General features: G+C 39.8%; 1 protein-coding gene across 1 annotated transcript in view; it reads left to right on the top strand.

Moving 5' to 3' along the window:
• Positions 1 to 14,871, top strand: part of LOC116503159 (A.superbus venom factor 1-like) — an 86,836-nt gene that overhangs the window by 64,050 nt on the left and 7,915 nt on the right. Inside the window, 8 exon segments of the mRNA XM_032209374.1 lie at positions 6,937 to 7,092; positions 9,051 to 9,108; positions 9,111 to 9,204; positions 9,637 to 9,681; positions 10,064 to 10,151; positions 11,975 to 12,020; positions 12,023 to 12,063; positions 14,137 to 14,242. Coding sequence (XP_032065265.1) covers positions 6,937 to 7,092; positions 9,051 to 9,108; positions 9,111 to 9,204; positions 9,637 to 9,681; positions 10,064 to 10,151; positions 11,975 to 12,020; positions 12,023 to 12,063; positions 14,137 to 14,242 — 634 coding nt within the window.

The raw sequence follows: 14,871 nt of genomic DNA, 5'->3' as shown, positions 1-14,871 counted from the left end.
CTGATGCAGACCGTCATTGATTAACATGGCCAGCACTCCCTGCAGGCCCAATAACATCAGGGTACCAGGACCTCTACCCTAGCTGTCATGGAGCGATGGTGCACTTACCATCAGGTTGCTGTTGATCTCATGGAAGATGGGATCCTTTTTGACAGGGGTTGGAGATTGAGGGGAGAACTCTACAACCTGCTGTCCCACCACATCTTTTTGGGCTGGCTCAGGGGCAGGGGAGTGGATGCCAGTCTTGGCGCAAGGCACTCTTCTGCCCACCACCTTCTTTTCTTCCTCTGTGGGTCAGTTGTTTCTCGGGATTCCATGAGGTTGTAGGAGAAAGAATAGCTTTTGAAAGGAGTTTTTACCTGGCTTCCTGGGAGGAGCCTACTGGTGGGGCAGCAAAAAATCAGCTGCCTCCGAATTCCTGGCTACGTACCTGTTTAGAGGATCTTCCATCTGACGTCTTATCAGGTTTTCTTATCCTTCAGGCAAGAAGGAAAGAAGAAACTGTTTTGCTGGCAAATGCTCTTCGATTTTTGCAGCTTTTGTGCTTGCAGGAAAGGGGGGCTAGCCCAAGGCAGAACGGCTGTCCGTGCTGGGAACTTCAAACTGCCTTGTGCAGGACAAAGTAGGTCTCTCCCACTCTGCTCTAAGCTTTGTTTGATTTATTCTTATCACGAGCTGGATCCGTTTACTGTGGACAATAATTGCTTATCAACATTTTAGCTTCTTTTCTTTTTCTCCTCCGAAAAATTATTTACTCAGAGGCTTCTAAAATGGCGCCGAGCAGGCTGGCCTCTCCGGTAATAACGAACACTTTTTGCTAACTCTCACAAAAATTCAAAACAAAAGAGATTGCTTATCATTTGTTTTGGTTTCACAATAGAAGAATTTTACTCCTTCATTAACCTTGCTTATTTGGAAGTTAAATGGTGATGAATCTGCTGAATGGTCTTGTTACAATGTTTACTCACTGAAAGTTTTGCCAAGCCTTAAACTTCAAAATAAAAGCCTCTTTACTTAAAGCTGCAAATTCAGGCAATAGAGTTTTATTAACTGCAGGCAGATAAATTTTGAAATGGCCTCAAAACCAAATATTAACTTGAAGTCGTCACCCTCTACTTCCAGGGGCACATCCTCAGTGCCTGGCACAAAGCTGCAGCCTCCGCTTCCTACGCCCCCTGCTGGGGATGTGTTAACGAAAGAATTTTCCTGAGTAAGCTAAGCGAGGCTCTCAATGCACAGACAATTAAAATGGAAGATAAGTTTAGAGATAATAGAGAGGTGGTAAAGCAGGAGAGAAAAGAGGAAATGAAAGAAATGAAAGAAGAAATTAAAAGTGAAATAAATGGACTTAAACAGGAGCTGTATGAGAAATTTGATGCTAAGATTGATAAAATTAGAGACGACACGCTGAGTCTTGTAACTGTATTAACAGAACATATTTCTGGAGTGGAAGATACTCTAGAGGTTCTTAATGATGCCAATGCTAACTTGACATTGAAAACAGAGGTGGTGGAACAAAAAGTGGAAAATGCTGAAAAAGAAATTATTATGATACAGTACCGACAAATGGAGTTCGCATTAAGAGTAAGGGGGCTGCGTGAGGAGAAACAGGAGAACCTGAAACAGATCCTATCGGAAGCTTTTGACCGCCTGATGGGAAGACCAGGGACCAATCAAGACTGGCGAATTGACAAAGCTTACCGCGTTAACTCCTGGCTGGCAAAGCAGAAGCAGCTTCCTCGAGACATCGTTATATATTTTACTACAAGAGAGTTTAGAAATATGGTACTGCAAGCATCTTATAACACTAAGCTTCAAATTGGCGGTCAAGACCTGGCTGTTTTGAAAGAGATACCACCTCAAATGTTAAGAGCCAGGAGAGACTACGCTTTTTTGGTCGAAGAACTCAGAAATCGTCAGATACAGTATAGATGGGATGCACCATTTGGCATCATATTTACATTTGATAAGCAAAGATACCGCCTCAACGCTGTATGGAAAGCCCGAGATTTTTACTATAATATATTGAAGGCCGGACATCCTGCACCATCTGGACCTAGAGAAAGACCACAAGAAGGACAGGATAGACAGCAAACTACACAACCACCAGACAAGATGGAGCATCTCTCTTCTCTAGAAGTGCAAGGTGCTATGGAACCAAGACCTAGCCGCATGACTACTAGACGTATGGAGAAACAAGCTAAAAAGCAACAGCATCAACAATCATCGGCCATCGATCAAGGATCTACAACAACAAATCTGGAAGCAATGGGAGGAGCTAGACCTAAGGTTAAACAGGCCGTGCAGGAAGCTCTAAAAATGCTTCAACCAACCAAAGATGACAACTAAGATTTTAACATGGAATGTCAACGGACTGAACTCTCCACAGAAGAGGAAGAAAATATTTCATTATCTCAAACAGTTTAAGAACGATGTAATTTGTTTGCAAGAAACTCATATCAAATCAACTGATCAAAATATTTGATCAACTCAAACTTGGTCAACATTTTGTAGCTTCTGCTATGGAAAAGAAGAATGGTATAGTTGTATACTTAAGAAAAGACATGAAAGCTGAATTAATAGAAGCAGATCCCTCGGAAGATATATTGCTTTAGACTTAGAAGGGAAAAAGACATTACTTTTGGGAATTTATGCTCCAATCAACAGCAAGATAGATTCTATAGAAATCTTCATGCTAAATTAGTACAATGGGACTATAGTTCCTGTATACTATTGGGTGACTGGAATGGAGTGATAGACACTAAGAAAGATAAGAAGATTTCCCGCCCTAAATACCAAGATGCGAGCAAAGTTACCCAAATCTTTCTTTGACATTATGGATGATTTTGAATTGAGAGATATTTGGCGAGAAAGAAATGCAGAGGAATGTGACTTCACTTTCTTCTCGGACAGGCATCAATCCCTCTCAAGGATTGATTTTATTCTAACCACTAATGATTTGCTTTCTAGGGTCAAGAAAACAAAGATTGCAGCTAGGATCCTTTTGGACCATAACCCAGTTTGGATGGAGTTGGGAAGGGTAGTGCAGGCAAGAAGGTCTTGGAGATTGAATGAAAACTTATTTAGATATGAAAGTATATTAATGATTGTAAAAAATTACTATCTGAATATTTTGTTTTGAATATGAATAAGGGTACATCTATGGAATTTGTATGGGACGCAAGCAAAGCGTATATGAGAGGAGTTTTGATGAATATAAATAAAACACATAGAAATAAGCAAGGGTTAAACGAACAGAACTGGAAGAGGAAATTAAGAGAAAAGAGCTGGAGTTAACAATGAACCCCAGACGATACAAAGGTTAAGGAAGCTATTAACATATTAAAATCTCAATTTGATATGTTGATCTCTGACCAGGTGGCTACTAATCTATTATATGCAAAACACAATACTTTTTGTAATGCAACAAACCTGGCAGATGGTTAGCTTATCAGATTAGGAAAAAAAGGAAAACTCGAAATATATCTAAACTGATTTATAGAGGGAAGGAGGTGTTTCAACAGGAAGAGATTCAAAAGGCTTTCTGGGAATTTTTTACAGAACTGTATAAAGGGGATAAAATTAATGGTTTAGACATAGACAAATATTTAGACAAAGAGAAAATACCTTCAGTTAGAGAAGAACACAGGCAAAAATTGAATCAACCAATAACCTCGGGGGAAATCCTGCAGGTAATTAAGCAATTAAGTCAGGGAAAGCACCAGGTACAGATGGCTTGACAGCGGTTTACTATAAAAACTTACAGTTAGAAATGGTAGAACCTCTTAGAGAATTATTTAATATGATTCAAACGGAAGGTAAAGTCCCTCCATCTTGGAAGACAGCGTTTATATCTTTGATACCCAAAGAAGATCAGGATACTACTCAACCCAAAAATTATAGACCTATTTCATTACTGAATGTAGATTATAAAATTTTTACTAAAATATTAGCAAATAGGTTAATGTTGGTCACTCAACAATTGATACATACGGACCAAACAGGTTTTATACAAGGGAGACAGATGAAAAGTAATGTTAGATTAATTATTAATGCATTAGAATATTTGGGAAAGAACAACCAGATCCCTGCTGCGTTTATATTTTTGGATGCTGAGAAGGCCTTTGATCGAGTTAACTGGCAATTTCTGTTGATGATACTGCAAAAAATGCAGATAGGAGATAATTTTTTACAGTCAATTAAAGCAATATACCAACAGCAAACAGCACAAATCATAGTCAATGGAAGTCTAACAGACTCTTTTCAAATTGGAAAAGGTACAAGACAGGGCTGTCCTTTGTCCCCATTATTGTTTATTATAACTTTGGAAGTATTGTTGAATAAAATACGGGGCTTGGATGGTTTAAAAGGGATCAAGATTAGGCAGCAAGAATATAGAGTCCGCGCTTTTGCGGATGATTTGGTTATAATATTGGAACAACCGCAGGAATCCAGTATGGTTTTAATGAATATGATTAATCAATATGGTCAAGTGTCGGGCTTTAAATAAACTTAGGAAAAACCAAAATATTAGCTATAAATATGAATATTAAACAAAAGGAAGAATTAGGAGTGATGCTAGGATGTGAGGTAGTTAAAAAAGTCAAATATCTTGGAGTTAACATTTTAACTTCAAATGGGAAATTATATAAGCATAATTATGAACCACTTTGGCATAGCATACAGACAGAGATGAAAAAATGGGAGAAATTGCACCTATCTTTGCTGGGTAGGATAGCGGCAGTGAAAATGAACATTCTACCAAAATTTTTATTTCTCTTCCAAATGTTACCTATACTAAAAAAAGATGCGAACCTTTTAGAATGGCAGAAGGGTATTAACAAATTGTGTGGGCAGGAAAGAAGCCGAGGGTAAAGATGAAAATAATGCAAGATGCACGTGAGAGAGGAGGATTGAAACTACCTAATTTAAAACTATATTATGATGCAGTGGCATTATCTGTAATTAGTGATTGGATTCACTTAACCAATGATAGAATATTGAACATTGAGGGACACGATCTGCTATTTGGTTGGCATGCTTACCTGTTATTCAACAAAAAATTGGATAAGAACTTTAAAAGTCATATTTTAAGAAATGCTTTATTGCGGGTCTGGAAGAAATACCAATATAAATTAAATGACAAGATACCCATGTGGGCAATTCCTAGACACGCAATTGAAAATATGAATACAGCACAAAAACAGGACAGAATTACTTACAGACAGCTTCTTACCTCGGAAAGGGGGGTATTACAATTAAAATCTTTAGAGGTATTAAAAGAGGAGAAGGTAGTTCAAACATGGTTCCAGTATGGGCAATTACAGGCTAGGTGGAAATAGATCAAAAAATTGGTTTTATTCAAGTTGAGGATAATCTGTTTAAACAAATAAGAGATCAAAGCTTAATGCATATAAAGAGGATATATAATGTATTAATACAGATGGATTCGGAAACAGAATTAGTTAAAGATTGTATGATAAAATGGGCTCAAATATTGAGGAACCAATAATGTTGGATACATGGGAAAGAATCTGGGTAAGAAATGTGAAATTTACACAAGCTCAAAATCTGAGAGAAAATTTTTACAAGATGTTCTATAGATGGCATTTAGATCCTAAAAAGTTGGCTTCTATGTATCCGAATGTACAGCCTAAATGTGGAGGTGTGGTTCTCTCGATGCTACATATTATCATATATGGTGGACCTGCCAAAAGGTTAAGGCATTTTGGATAAAAATATGGTGGGTCATGCAAAATGTTTTTAAAAGAAGGATAACGTTTAGTCCTCAGTTATTTTTACTAGGTATATGTACTGACTTTACAGTGGTAGAGACAATTTGATTTTGCACCTGATAACTGCAGCAAGACTGTTGGTGGCGCAATATTGGAAGAAGGAAGACTTGCCTACAATCCAAGAATGGACATTGAAAGTAACAAACTTAGCTGAAATGGCTAAAATATCGGCATATCTCAAAGATCATTCAAATGAGAGATATAAACGAGACTGGAAAAAATGGATTGACTATATACAAATAAATACGGGACTAAGAAATTCCAGTTAGCCTATGCTTAAGATCAGAAATGATTTAAACTGTTAAAAGTTAGTTCAGTAAGAAGAAGCTAAGGTCAATCTAGAATGTCATTAACTTCTTTATTTCTTTTTTCTCAATAGATTTTAGACTGTGTTAGTTAAAAATCCATACCGGGTACGGGTTCTGGGAAGTCGGGGGGGGGGGGAAGGAGGAGGGGGGGTGGGGGGTGGAGGGAGGGAGGGGTACACACAACAAAAAAAAAATTGTACTTCAATGTTTTAATGATTGACAAATGACATATTTGTGTTTTTTTTAAAGAAAAATAAAAAGTTCTGTTTAAAAAAAAAAAGAAAGGAGTTTTTACCTGAGGATTATCTAGGGTTTATGTTCTTCATCCATGCTGAAATTAAGGGAATCAAGGGAAAACTCATCCATAGACTTCCTATTGTCCTAGATCAGGGCTGTCAAATTCCTGGCCTGTGGGCCGGATGCATCATGTGCTGGCCATGCCCACACATGGTTTAGTGAAGGGGGGGGAATCCTGACATGTCACATGACACCACTGTGACGATATGAATTTGACACTCCTACCCTAGATCATTTAGTTCTACAGATAAAAGGCTCTTTAAAGATGAATGTATGTGTATATAAGTCAACTCTCCTCTGTTTGTTTACTCGTTCAGTTTGTAGTCCAACTTCTCATTTATGATCAAATGGTCTAACAGACAATTGTAAAAATTAGAAAGATAGTTTGGGTATTGATTGCAGCAAGCCCCATCAACATGTTCTTCCCTATGTGTCAAACATTTATTTCTCTGGTAAAATACATCACTGGATTTTCAGTTCCTTTGTGAGACACTCCAAGACAAACAACCTTATTTTTTTTCTTTCTCCCATTCCAGGCAACAGTTATGGCATTTCAAGCTCTTGCTGAATATGAGATTCAGAGGCCTACCGAGGACTTGAATTTAGATATTGTTATTAGGCTGCCAGGACGAGAACTACCTCTAAACTACAAATTAATGCTACCAATGTTCTTCGAGCCCCAGACGACAGAGGTACAGTATTTCAGCAAGTGTATATATTACTCCTTTCATTGGAAATAATTACTTTGGTGTTTTAGGTTCAAATGCATCTTTTTTCAAGAACTCAGAAAACTATACAGAATTCAGTGAAACAAGAAAGAAGACCTAAATCAGTTCTGCCTTTTGGAATGTGGTGGTTGGAAATTAGCCCATGTTCAAGCATCAGATCAGAGGAGACTGGCTTAAGACTACTACAGTGGTGGGTTCCTACCGGTTCGAACTGGACCGGTTCAGCCAAACCGGTAGTAGCTTGGCAGCCTGGGTCACGGGAACCAGCAGCGACTCAGGTGTGCCACTCCCCCAGTGGTGGGTTGCAAATCCCGTTCCAACCGGTACAGTACATACCGGAACAGTATCCGGTGCTCCGGGCTGGCTCCAGTACGTGCGTACCAGGGCATACCACCTGCAACCCACCACTGCACTCCCCCAAACTGGTTCCGCCATAGGCACCGCCACCTTTGTTTTTGCTTCTGCGCATGTGCAGAACAATTTTTATTGCTCTGTGCATGCCTGCACAGCACGCATCAAGAAAGCATGATACTCCCATGAGTGAACCGGCAGGAGTGACTGCTGGAACCCACACCTGGACTACCAGCTTCTTTGTCAACATACAATGTAGTTTTTAAATGGCTTCCCTTTCCTCACCCAAAGCTGAAAAAGGCTGTATTTAAGACAATATTGCAAAATTGTGTCTCTATCCAAGAATTGTGTCCAAGAACTATTCCTAGGAAAGGGGTCTTAATGGCTCTGAGGGACTTTTGGAACACTTTGCAACACCTTCACTATTGCTATTAGCTATTTCTGATATTGCAGAAGCAATTTATAGCCAATGTAGCTGTATGATACTAGTAGAGTTTAAATACATTTGTATCAGGAGTGGGTTGTTGCAGGTTTTACTGCCGGTTTGCTGCATGGATGCTTCACCAACAACTGTCTTTTTTTTTTGGTTTAACAATGAATAGTTTCAAAATGGCAGAAGTGCTTCAAAAAGGGGTAACAGGCGGAAGTGACTGAAGAGAGCCTCTTTTAGCTAATACAGATAAAAATCCCTTAAATTAGTTAAGAAATGAAATGACTTATTGTCCATTTGAAAAATAAATTCCAAAACAGCTGCTTTGTTAACACATAAGTGATTGCAGGCCCGTCCCATCCTCCCCCTCCCCAGGCTCACCAGATGCTTCGAAGCACAGCTCCTGAAACTATTTGCAGACTGCTGCTGTACGGAGCGGTCTTGTGGGGTGATTCTAGGACTCTCCCTGATCCAGGAGAGTCATGTAAAACTAAAGGACTGGGTGGTTCCTTCTGTTAGTTAGTTGAAAAAAGGGGACTTCCTGTGAACATGGCTGTCACTCATCAGGGAGCCTTCTGTCTCTCTGGATTGTTGATTTTCAACACCAGCAGGCACCTGACAAGCAAAGTCAGTTGAGGAAACCAGATTCGCTTAACGCTGCAGTGATTTACTTAACAACCATTGTAAAAAGTGTCAGGTGCTTGAAAGTTACCATACAAATATTACGTAATTGTCAAATGGCATCACTCATAATTTATATATAATTTATATTTATACCTTCCTACTGCAGAAAATTAAACCCATTTATTCTACTACATTATATTACTATGAAGGTACACATACATAGAAATTGCAAAGATTGGTGCACAATAATTTGGTTAATTTTACATTCATTGTAGAGTGGAATGAAACTTCCACTTCAGAAAGTGGAAAGAAAGGAGTTTTCTTTATGATTTGATTTTGCTGATACTTCCTAATATAATGCTGTTTCTTCATCCAAATATTTGATTTGGTCTTTTTTATATTTTGAAATCTGTTCCACCTCTAGCTCATATCAGGTTACAACAAATACAATTAAGTAGAATCAAAATAGCCAAGGAAACTGCAGCTGATGGTCTTGCTAACCCTCGTTGCTTTTCAGACCAAACTCAATGAAGACTTCACTGTGTCAGCATCAGGTGATGGAAAAGCAACAATGACAATTTGACAGTCTATAATGCACTACTGCGGGAAGAGGAAATTGTTTGCAACAAATTCGAACTTGACGTTTCTGTGGAAAATGTCCCATTGAGTAAGTTTGACTTCCCAGAAATAGTAGATTGTAATGAAGTTTTTTTGGGAGGTGATTAAAATGTTAGAATCTCAATCGCAGGCCACGCCCACCCCAGCTCCTCCAAATGGGAAAAATGTCATGAAACATCACGTGACAGCAACATGATGCAGCGACATTTGCACGCGTGCTTTAGAATCTACGCAACCAGTTCTTCAGTGACTGAAATTGGGTCTGGATTAATTTATTATTCTTGGTTAAACATGACCTATTCATATTATTTCTTTCAAGAATTCTTTCAAAAGCCAATCAATTATAGATATAGAGGGTAAAAGTGAATAGCTTATTTATTGGTTTTCCAAAGAGATGTTATGGACAATCAAACCTTTCACCTTTAAAAAAAAACTGCTAAGAATTTTCAGAGTCTGATTTCTCCCATTTCTTTTGCAATTTTTAGACGCAAGCAGGCAAAGGGAGCCCTCAGGCTCAAAATCTGCACTAGGTAAGAATCTGAAAGTTAAAGAAACTTGGATTGTTACCAGGATATTTGGAGTAATAACTCGGAGAAGCACTTGTGTTACTTTTCAAGAAAAGAGTTATACTTTCCCCAGCTTTACACTCTATCTCTGCTTGGATATTGATCTGTTTCTGTGCACCATCCTAGTTTGTAACATTTTGTTGTTGGTGGGATGAAACAAAGAGCAGGATTTAAGTCCACCGCAGGTCCTTCAGATTGATTTAGGGATGTAGAAATTGAAATATGCTAGAGCAGGATGGCCAGTACATGAATGGGAAACCTCCAGGGGACTCTAGCAATGAAGAATAAATTGTTTGTGAACTAGGAAATCCATCTTTGGTCATTTTTTCTCCATTCTTGATTTTAGATATCTGGGAGAAGTTGACGCTACAATGACAATAATTGATGTTTCTATGCTGACTGGTTTTTCCGCTGACGCTGTAGACCTTACAAGGGTAGGCAAGCTTTGCGTGGGGCTTGAAATGGCCTCACTGAAGAGGTTGAATGAGAGAGGAATCTGTTATAGTTAATCATTTGCCTATATGGTTAAAACTGCAGAGAGAATAAATGAATGTTCATTACCAGTAAATGAATCAATAAGATACTGAATTTTATTTCAATGACACATAAAAGGCATCTTTTAATAAATCAGAAAAGTACATCTCTTTTAATGAAGACGTGATTCTGCAAACATTGTGAAGTCAGTTATTTTAATTTTCTTGAAAATTACTCAGATGTTGTAGGATTCAGTGGGCAAGAAACTTTGGATATAATTTAATGCTGTTCCATCTTTGATGATAGGGGGAGAATTTTAGCCCCCTCAGAGAGGCCCGCAATCTGGGAGTCCTCCTGGATACGCGCTTAGTTTAGAAGAACACCTGATGGCTGTGACCAGGGGGCCTTTTACCAGGTTCGCCTGTTTACATCAGTTGCGCCCCATCCTGGATCGGGATAGCAATAGCAATAGCAATAGCAGTAGACTTATATACCGCTTCATAGGCCTTTCAGGCCTCTCTAAGCGGTTTACAGAGAGTCAGCATATTGCCCCCAACAATCTGGGTCCTCATTTTACCCAACCTCGGACGGATGGAAGGCGGAGTCAACCCTGAGCCGGTGAGATTTGAACCGCTGACCTGCTGATCTAGCAGTAGCCTGCAGTGCTGCATTTAACCACTGCGCCACCTTGGCTCCTATGCTCTGTGCACAGTCACTCATGCCCTCATCCTTTCTCGCCTGGACTACTGTAACACTCTCTACATGGGGCTGCCCTTGCAGAGCACCCGGAGGCTTCAACTGGTCCAGAATGCGGCTGCACAGGTTATCATGGGGGTTCCTAGGTGCTCCCATGTTACACCCCTTTTAGGCAGCCTGCACTGGTTGCCGGTTGTCTTCCGGGTGCGATTCAAGGTACTAATTATGACCCTTAAAGCGCTCCATGGCTTAGGCCCAGGGTACCTGCGAGACCACCTACTGCCACCGGTAGCCTCCCACCGTCCAGTGCGATCCCACAGAGTTGGCCTCCTCAGGGTGCCGTCGGCCAGAGAGTGTTGGCTAGCCACCCCCAGGGGGAGAGCCTTCTCTGTGGGGGCGCCTTCCCTCTGGAATGAGCTGCCCCCGGAGCTTCGCATAATCCCCGACCTCTGGTCCTTCCGACGCGCCCTAAAAAGTTGGCTTTTCCAGCCAGCCAGCCTGGCCTGAACAAAACAAAATAAATGATTGATTATTGTTAATTTTAATCAATTTTTAAATGCTATTGTTAATATTAATTGGGTTTGGTTTTGGATACTCTAATTTCCTTTTAACTTTTGTAATATGTGTTTTTTAATGTCGTACACTGCCCTGAGTCCTTTGGGAGAAGGGCGGCATAAAAATCCAATAAACAAACAAATAAACAAACAAACACACTTTTCCCTTCTCTTTTTCACCCCCTATTTTCCTACTATTTTCTTTTGTACATTTGTATTATATATTATAAAATAATAAAAACAACAAAAAAAGAAATTACTCAGATGTTGACTATAAGCAATGATTCCATACTGACCTAGAATTTGTGGGAAGTTTCACTAGAAGAAGGATATGTGGAATCTCTTTAACAAATTAATTATATTAAAACTCTTTTTGGTTGTCTCAAAGTCTCTCAGGGAACTTGAAAATACTTTCCAATTTTGTTATAACACAGTGCCAGTACAAATAGCTTCAATCATCTGCAATTCCTTGAATTGAATCATCTGACACTCCTGAATAAATATCATCCTTTCTTTCCTTTCATTGTTTTCAGCTTTCTGAAGGAGTCGACAGATTCATCTCCAAGTTTGAAATTGACAATATATGGCTCAGAAAGGAGCTGTTATCTTTTACTTAGACAAGGTAAATACTTATGGAATCAATTTCTTTGAGTAGTTTCAAGGTTGGTTATTTGGTTTGCTAGGCAAAAAAGTGTGTTAGACTGAAAAAGATAGGATGAATAATCAGCAAAATAAACCTACACAATCCATAATTAACTGCAACAGATCATATACAGTATCTAGTAAGAAAGAGATATAATCATCTCTTGCATTATGCGATACTTATGTTCAAAGACTGCATGTCTGCTATATTGATCCATAATTGGATAAATGTAGTACTGCCTCTTGTCTGTTTTCCACGATTACAATAAAGTACAAGCCACCAGCCCTTGAGCCAGTAAACATATACCGGCCTAAATTATATTACCAGGCCATATTCTGCCACAATAATGAGGATGGTGAATGGCATTGTCCTCGGTAGATTCCTTCCCTTCCACTAAGCATCATCCGTCACTCTGCCTAACATGGGGAAGGGTGGGGCAGGCTTAAACAAATGCTTAGAACAGCATATCCTGCCATCTGTCAGGTGGCCTGACTTATAAAAGGCAGACAGGTATCAGAGGGAAGCATGGGGTAAGCAAGTACACCCATCTATTTTGAAATCTCAAGCCCGTCCTGATATATGTTGGTTCAATATTGTGAACACAGTTCTAACACCTTCCCAAAAGAGAGAGATATGGTTAATGAATAGCCTGGCTGACCAGTTAGAGATCTGGAGGGAATGCAGGTTGAAATAGGAAGTTGTAATTGATAAAAAGAGAGCTGTATCCCTGACTAATGCTGCAATATGACGATGGTGTCCAAATAATGATGGTATCCAAGCAAATATTCAAAGCTTCGAGTTCTGTCCTTGAGGCCTGAAGCACCTGAAGTAAGCAGGGAACAGCCAAGGGAACTAGCATGCTAGAACTGACTGAGAGTTGTGGGATTATTATCGTGATCTCTGAGGCACTGTGGGCTGGTCCTTTGCTGTTGCCAGGATGTCCACCAGTGGTGGGTTTCAAATTTTTTTAGAACATCTTCTGTAGGTGTGGCCTGCCTTGTGGGAGTGGCTTGCCAGCCATGTGACTGGGTGGGAGTGGCTTGCTAGCCATGTGACTGGGACGCGTGGCCAACTTGTAAAATGTGGTCAAACTAACTTAACAACGCTCTTGCTTAGAAACCAAAATGTTGGCTCAGAAACTCTGGCATTTGAAGCACGCAAGTCTTAAAGCTGTCAAGTTACCAGACCCTCGCACCCCTAACCCTTTAGAAAAAAACCCAGGGTCTTCAAACTTGACAGCTTTAAAACTCATGGACTTCAACTCCCAGAATTCCTCCTCCAGTCATGTTGGCTCAGAAACTCTGGCATTTGAAGCACGCAAGTCTTAAAGCTGTCAAGTTACAAGACCCTTGCACCCCTAACCCTTTAGAAAAAGAAACCCCAGAGTGTTCAAACTTGACAGCTTTAAGACTTGTGGACTTCAACTCCCAGAATTCCTCCTCCAGTCATGTTGGCTCAGGAACTCTGGCATTGAAGTGTGCAAGTCTTAAAGCTGTCAAGTTACAAGACCTTTGCACCCTAACCCTTTAGAAAAAAACCAGGGATGTTCAAACTTGACAGCTTTAAAACTTGTGGACTTTAACTCCCAGAATTCCTCTTCTCGCTCTTCATCTTGATGATGTGCGGATGGGTGGGGGGAGGGAGCTAGAACGGTTCTAAACGGCACTATAGATTTTGGAACCTCTTCTATAGAAGAGGTTAGAACTGGCAGGAACCCACCCCTGGTGTCCACATGGGCCAGATCTAAGCACCCTGTGGATTGGATCTGGCCCCCAGGCCTTGAGTTTGAAACCCCAGGAACTGTGTGCTAATTCGACCAATATTTTCTGAGACACCATTTTAACCTGCAGTTCTTCTCACCTTTTCCATTGCTTACCCTTTTTTCTGGGAAACCTGGACAGATTTGCAGAATTTAATCCTTCAATCGTTGGGTCAAACCTGAGGAACTCAGAATAAGCAGTTTAGCTGAGGTTATTCAGATGGGAGTTTCAGGGGAGGGGGAAATTATCTCCATGGATAAACTGGCACCCACAAATTCTCTCTCCATCCCAGGTCTCCCACTCTGAGAATGAATGCCTGCAATTTAAGATTCTCAAGCATTTTGAAGTTGGATTCATTCAGCCAGGATCAGTCAAGGTGTACAGCTACTACAATCTAAGTAATGGCAGATGTATTGAATACATCTCCCTCCTCCTAATTTCAAAATTCAGATGCTTGACAACTGGCTCATATTTATGACTGTCGTAGTATCCCGGGATCACGTGATCACATTTTGCAATCTTCTGACCAGCAAAATCAATGGAGAAACTAGATTAATTTAACAACTATGCCACTAACTTAACATTACAATGCTTCACTTAACAACTGTAGCAAGAAAGATTGTAAATTGGGGAAAAACTCACTTAACAAATTTTCCACTCAGTAACGGAATTTTATGGGCCAATTGCGGTTGTAAGTCAAGGACTAAATGTATCGGCCCACAGTTTCAATTATAAGGCATCTTTGCTTACTGACGCTATGGTACAATGTGCTAAAAAAATAACCTTGTGTCTAATCCTTCAGGTTATAATTATTGCAGCATCCCTCAGTCATATGATTGCTACTCACATTGTTTGCAATTAGCACACATGTTTGCTTGGAACTAGCAGAGTTAATATGGTACAGTTTAAAAGGTGGGAGTAAAATTGTAAGTCACAATCATGTTATTTTTCATTCTGTGACTGCATCCCTTTGCTTAACGCCCAAGGGGATGTAAGGTCATAAGTTCAGTTGCAGTCACAGCATTTT

The sequence above is a fragment of the Thamnophis elegans genome, chromosome 2 (genome assembly GCF_009769535.1).
Source record: "Thamnophis elegans isolate rThaEle1 chromosome 2, rThaEle1.pri, whole genome shotgun sequence".
Lineage (NCBI taxonomy): Eukaryota > Metazoa > Chordata > Lepidosauria > Squamata > Colubridae > Thamnophis > Thamnophis elegans.
This window is presented reverse-complemented; position numbering and strand designations above follow the sequence as displayed.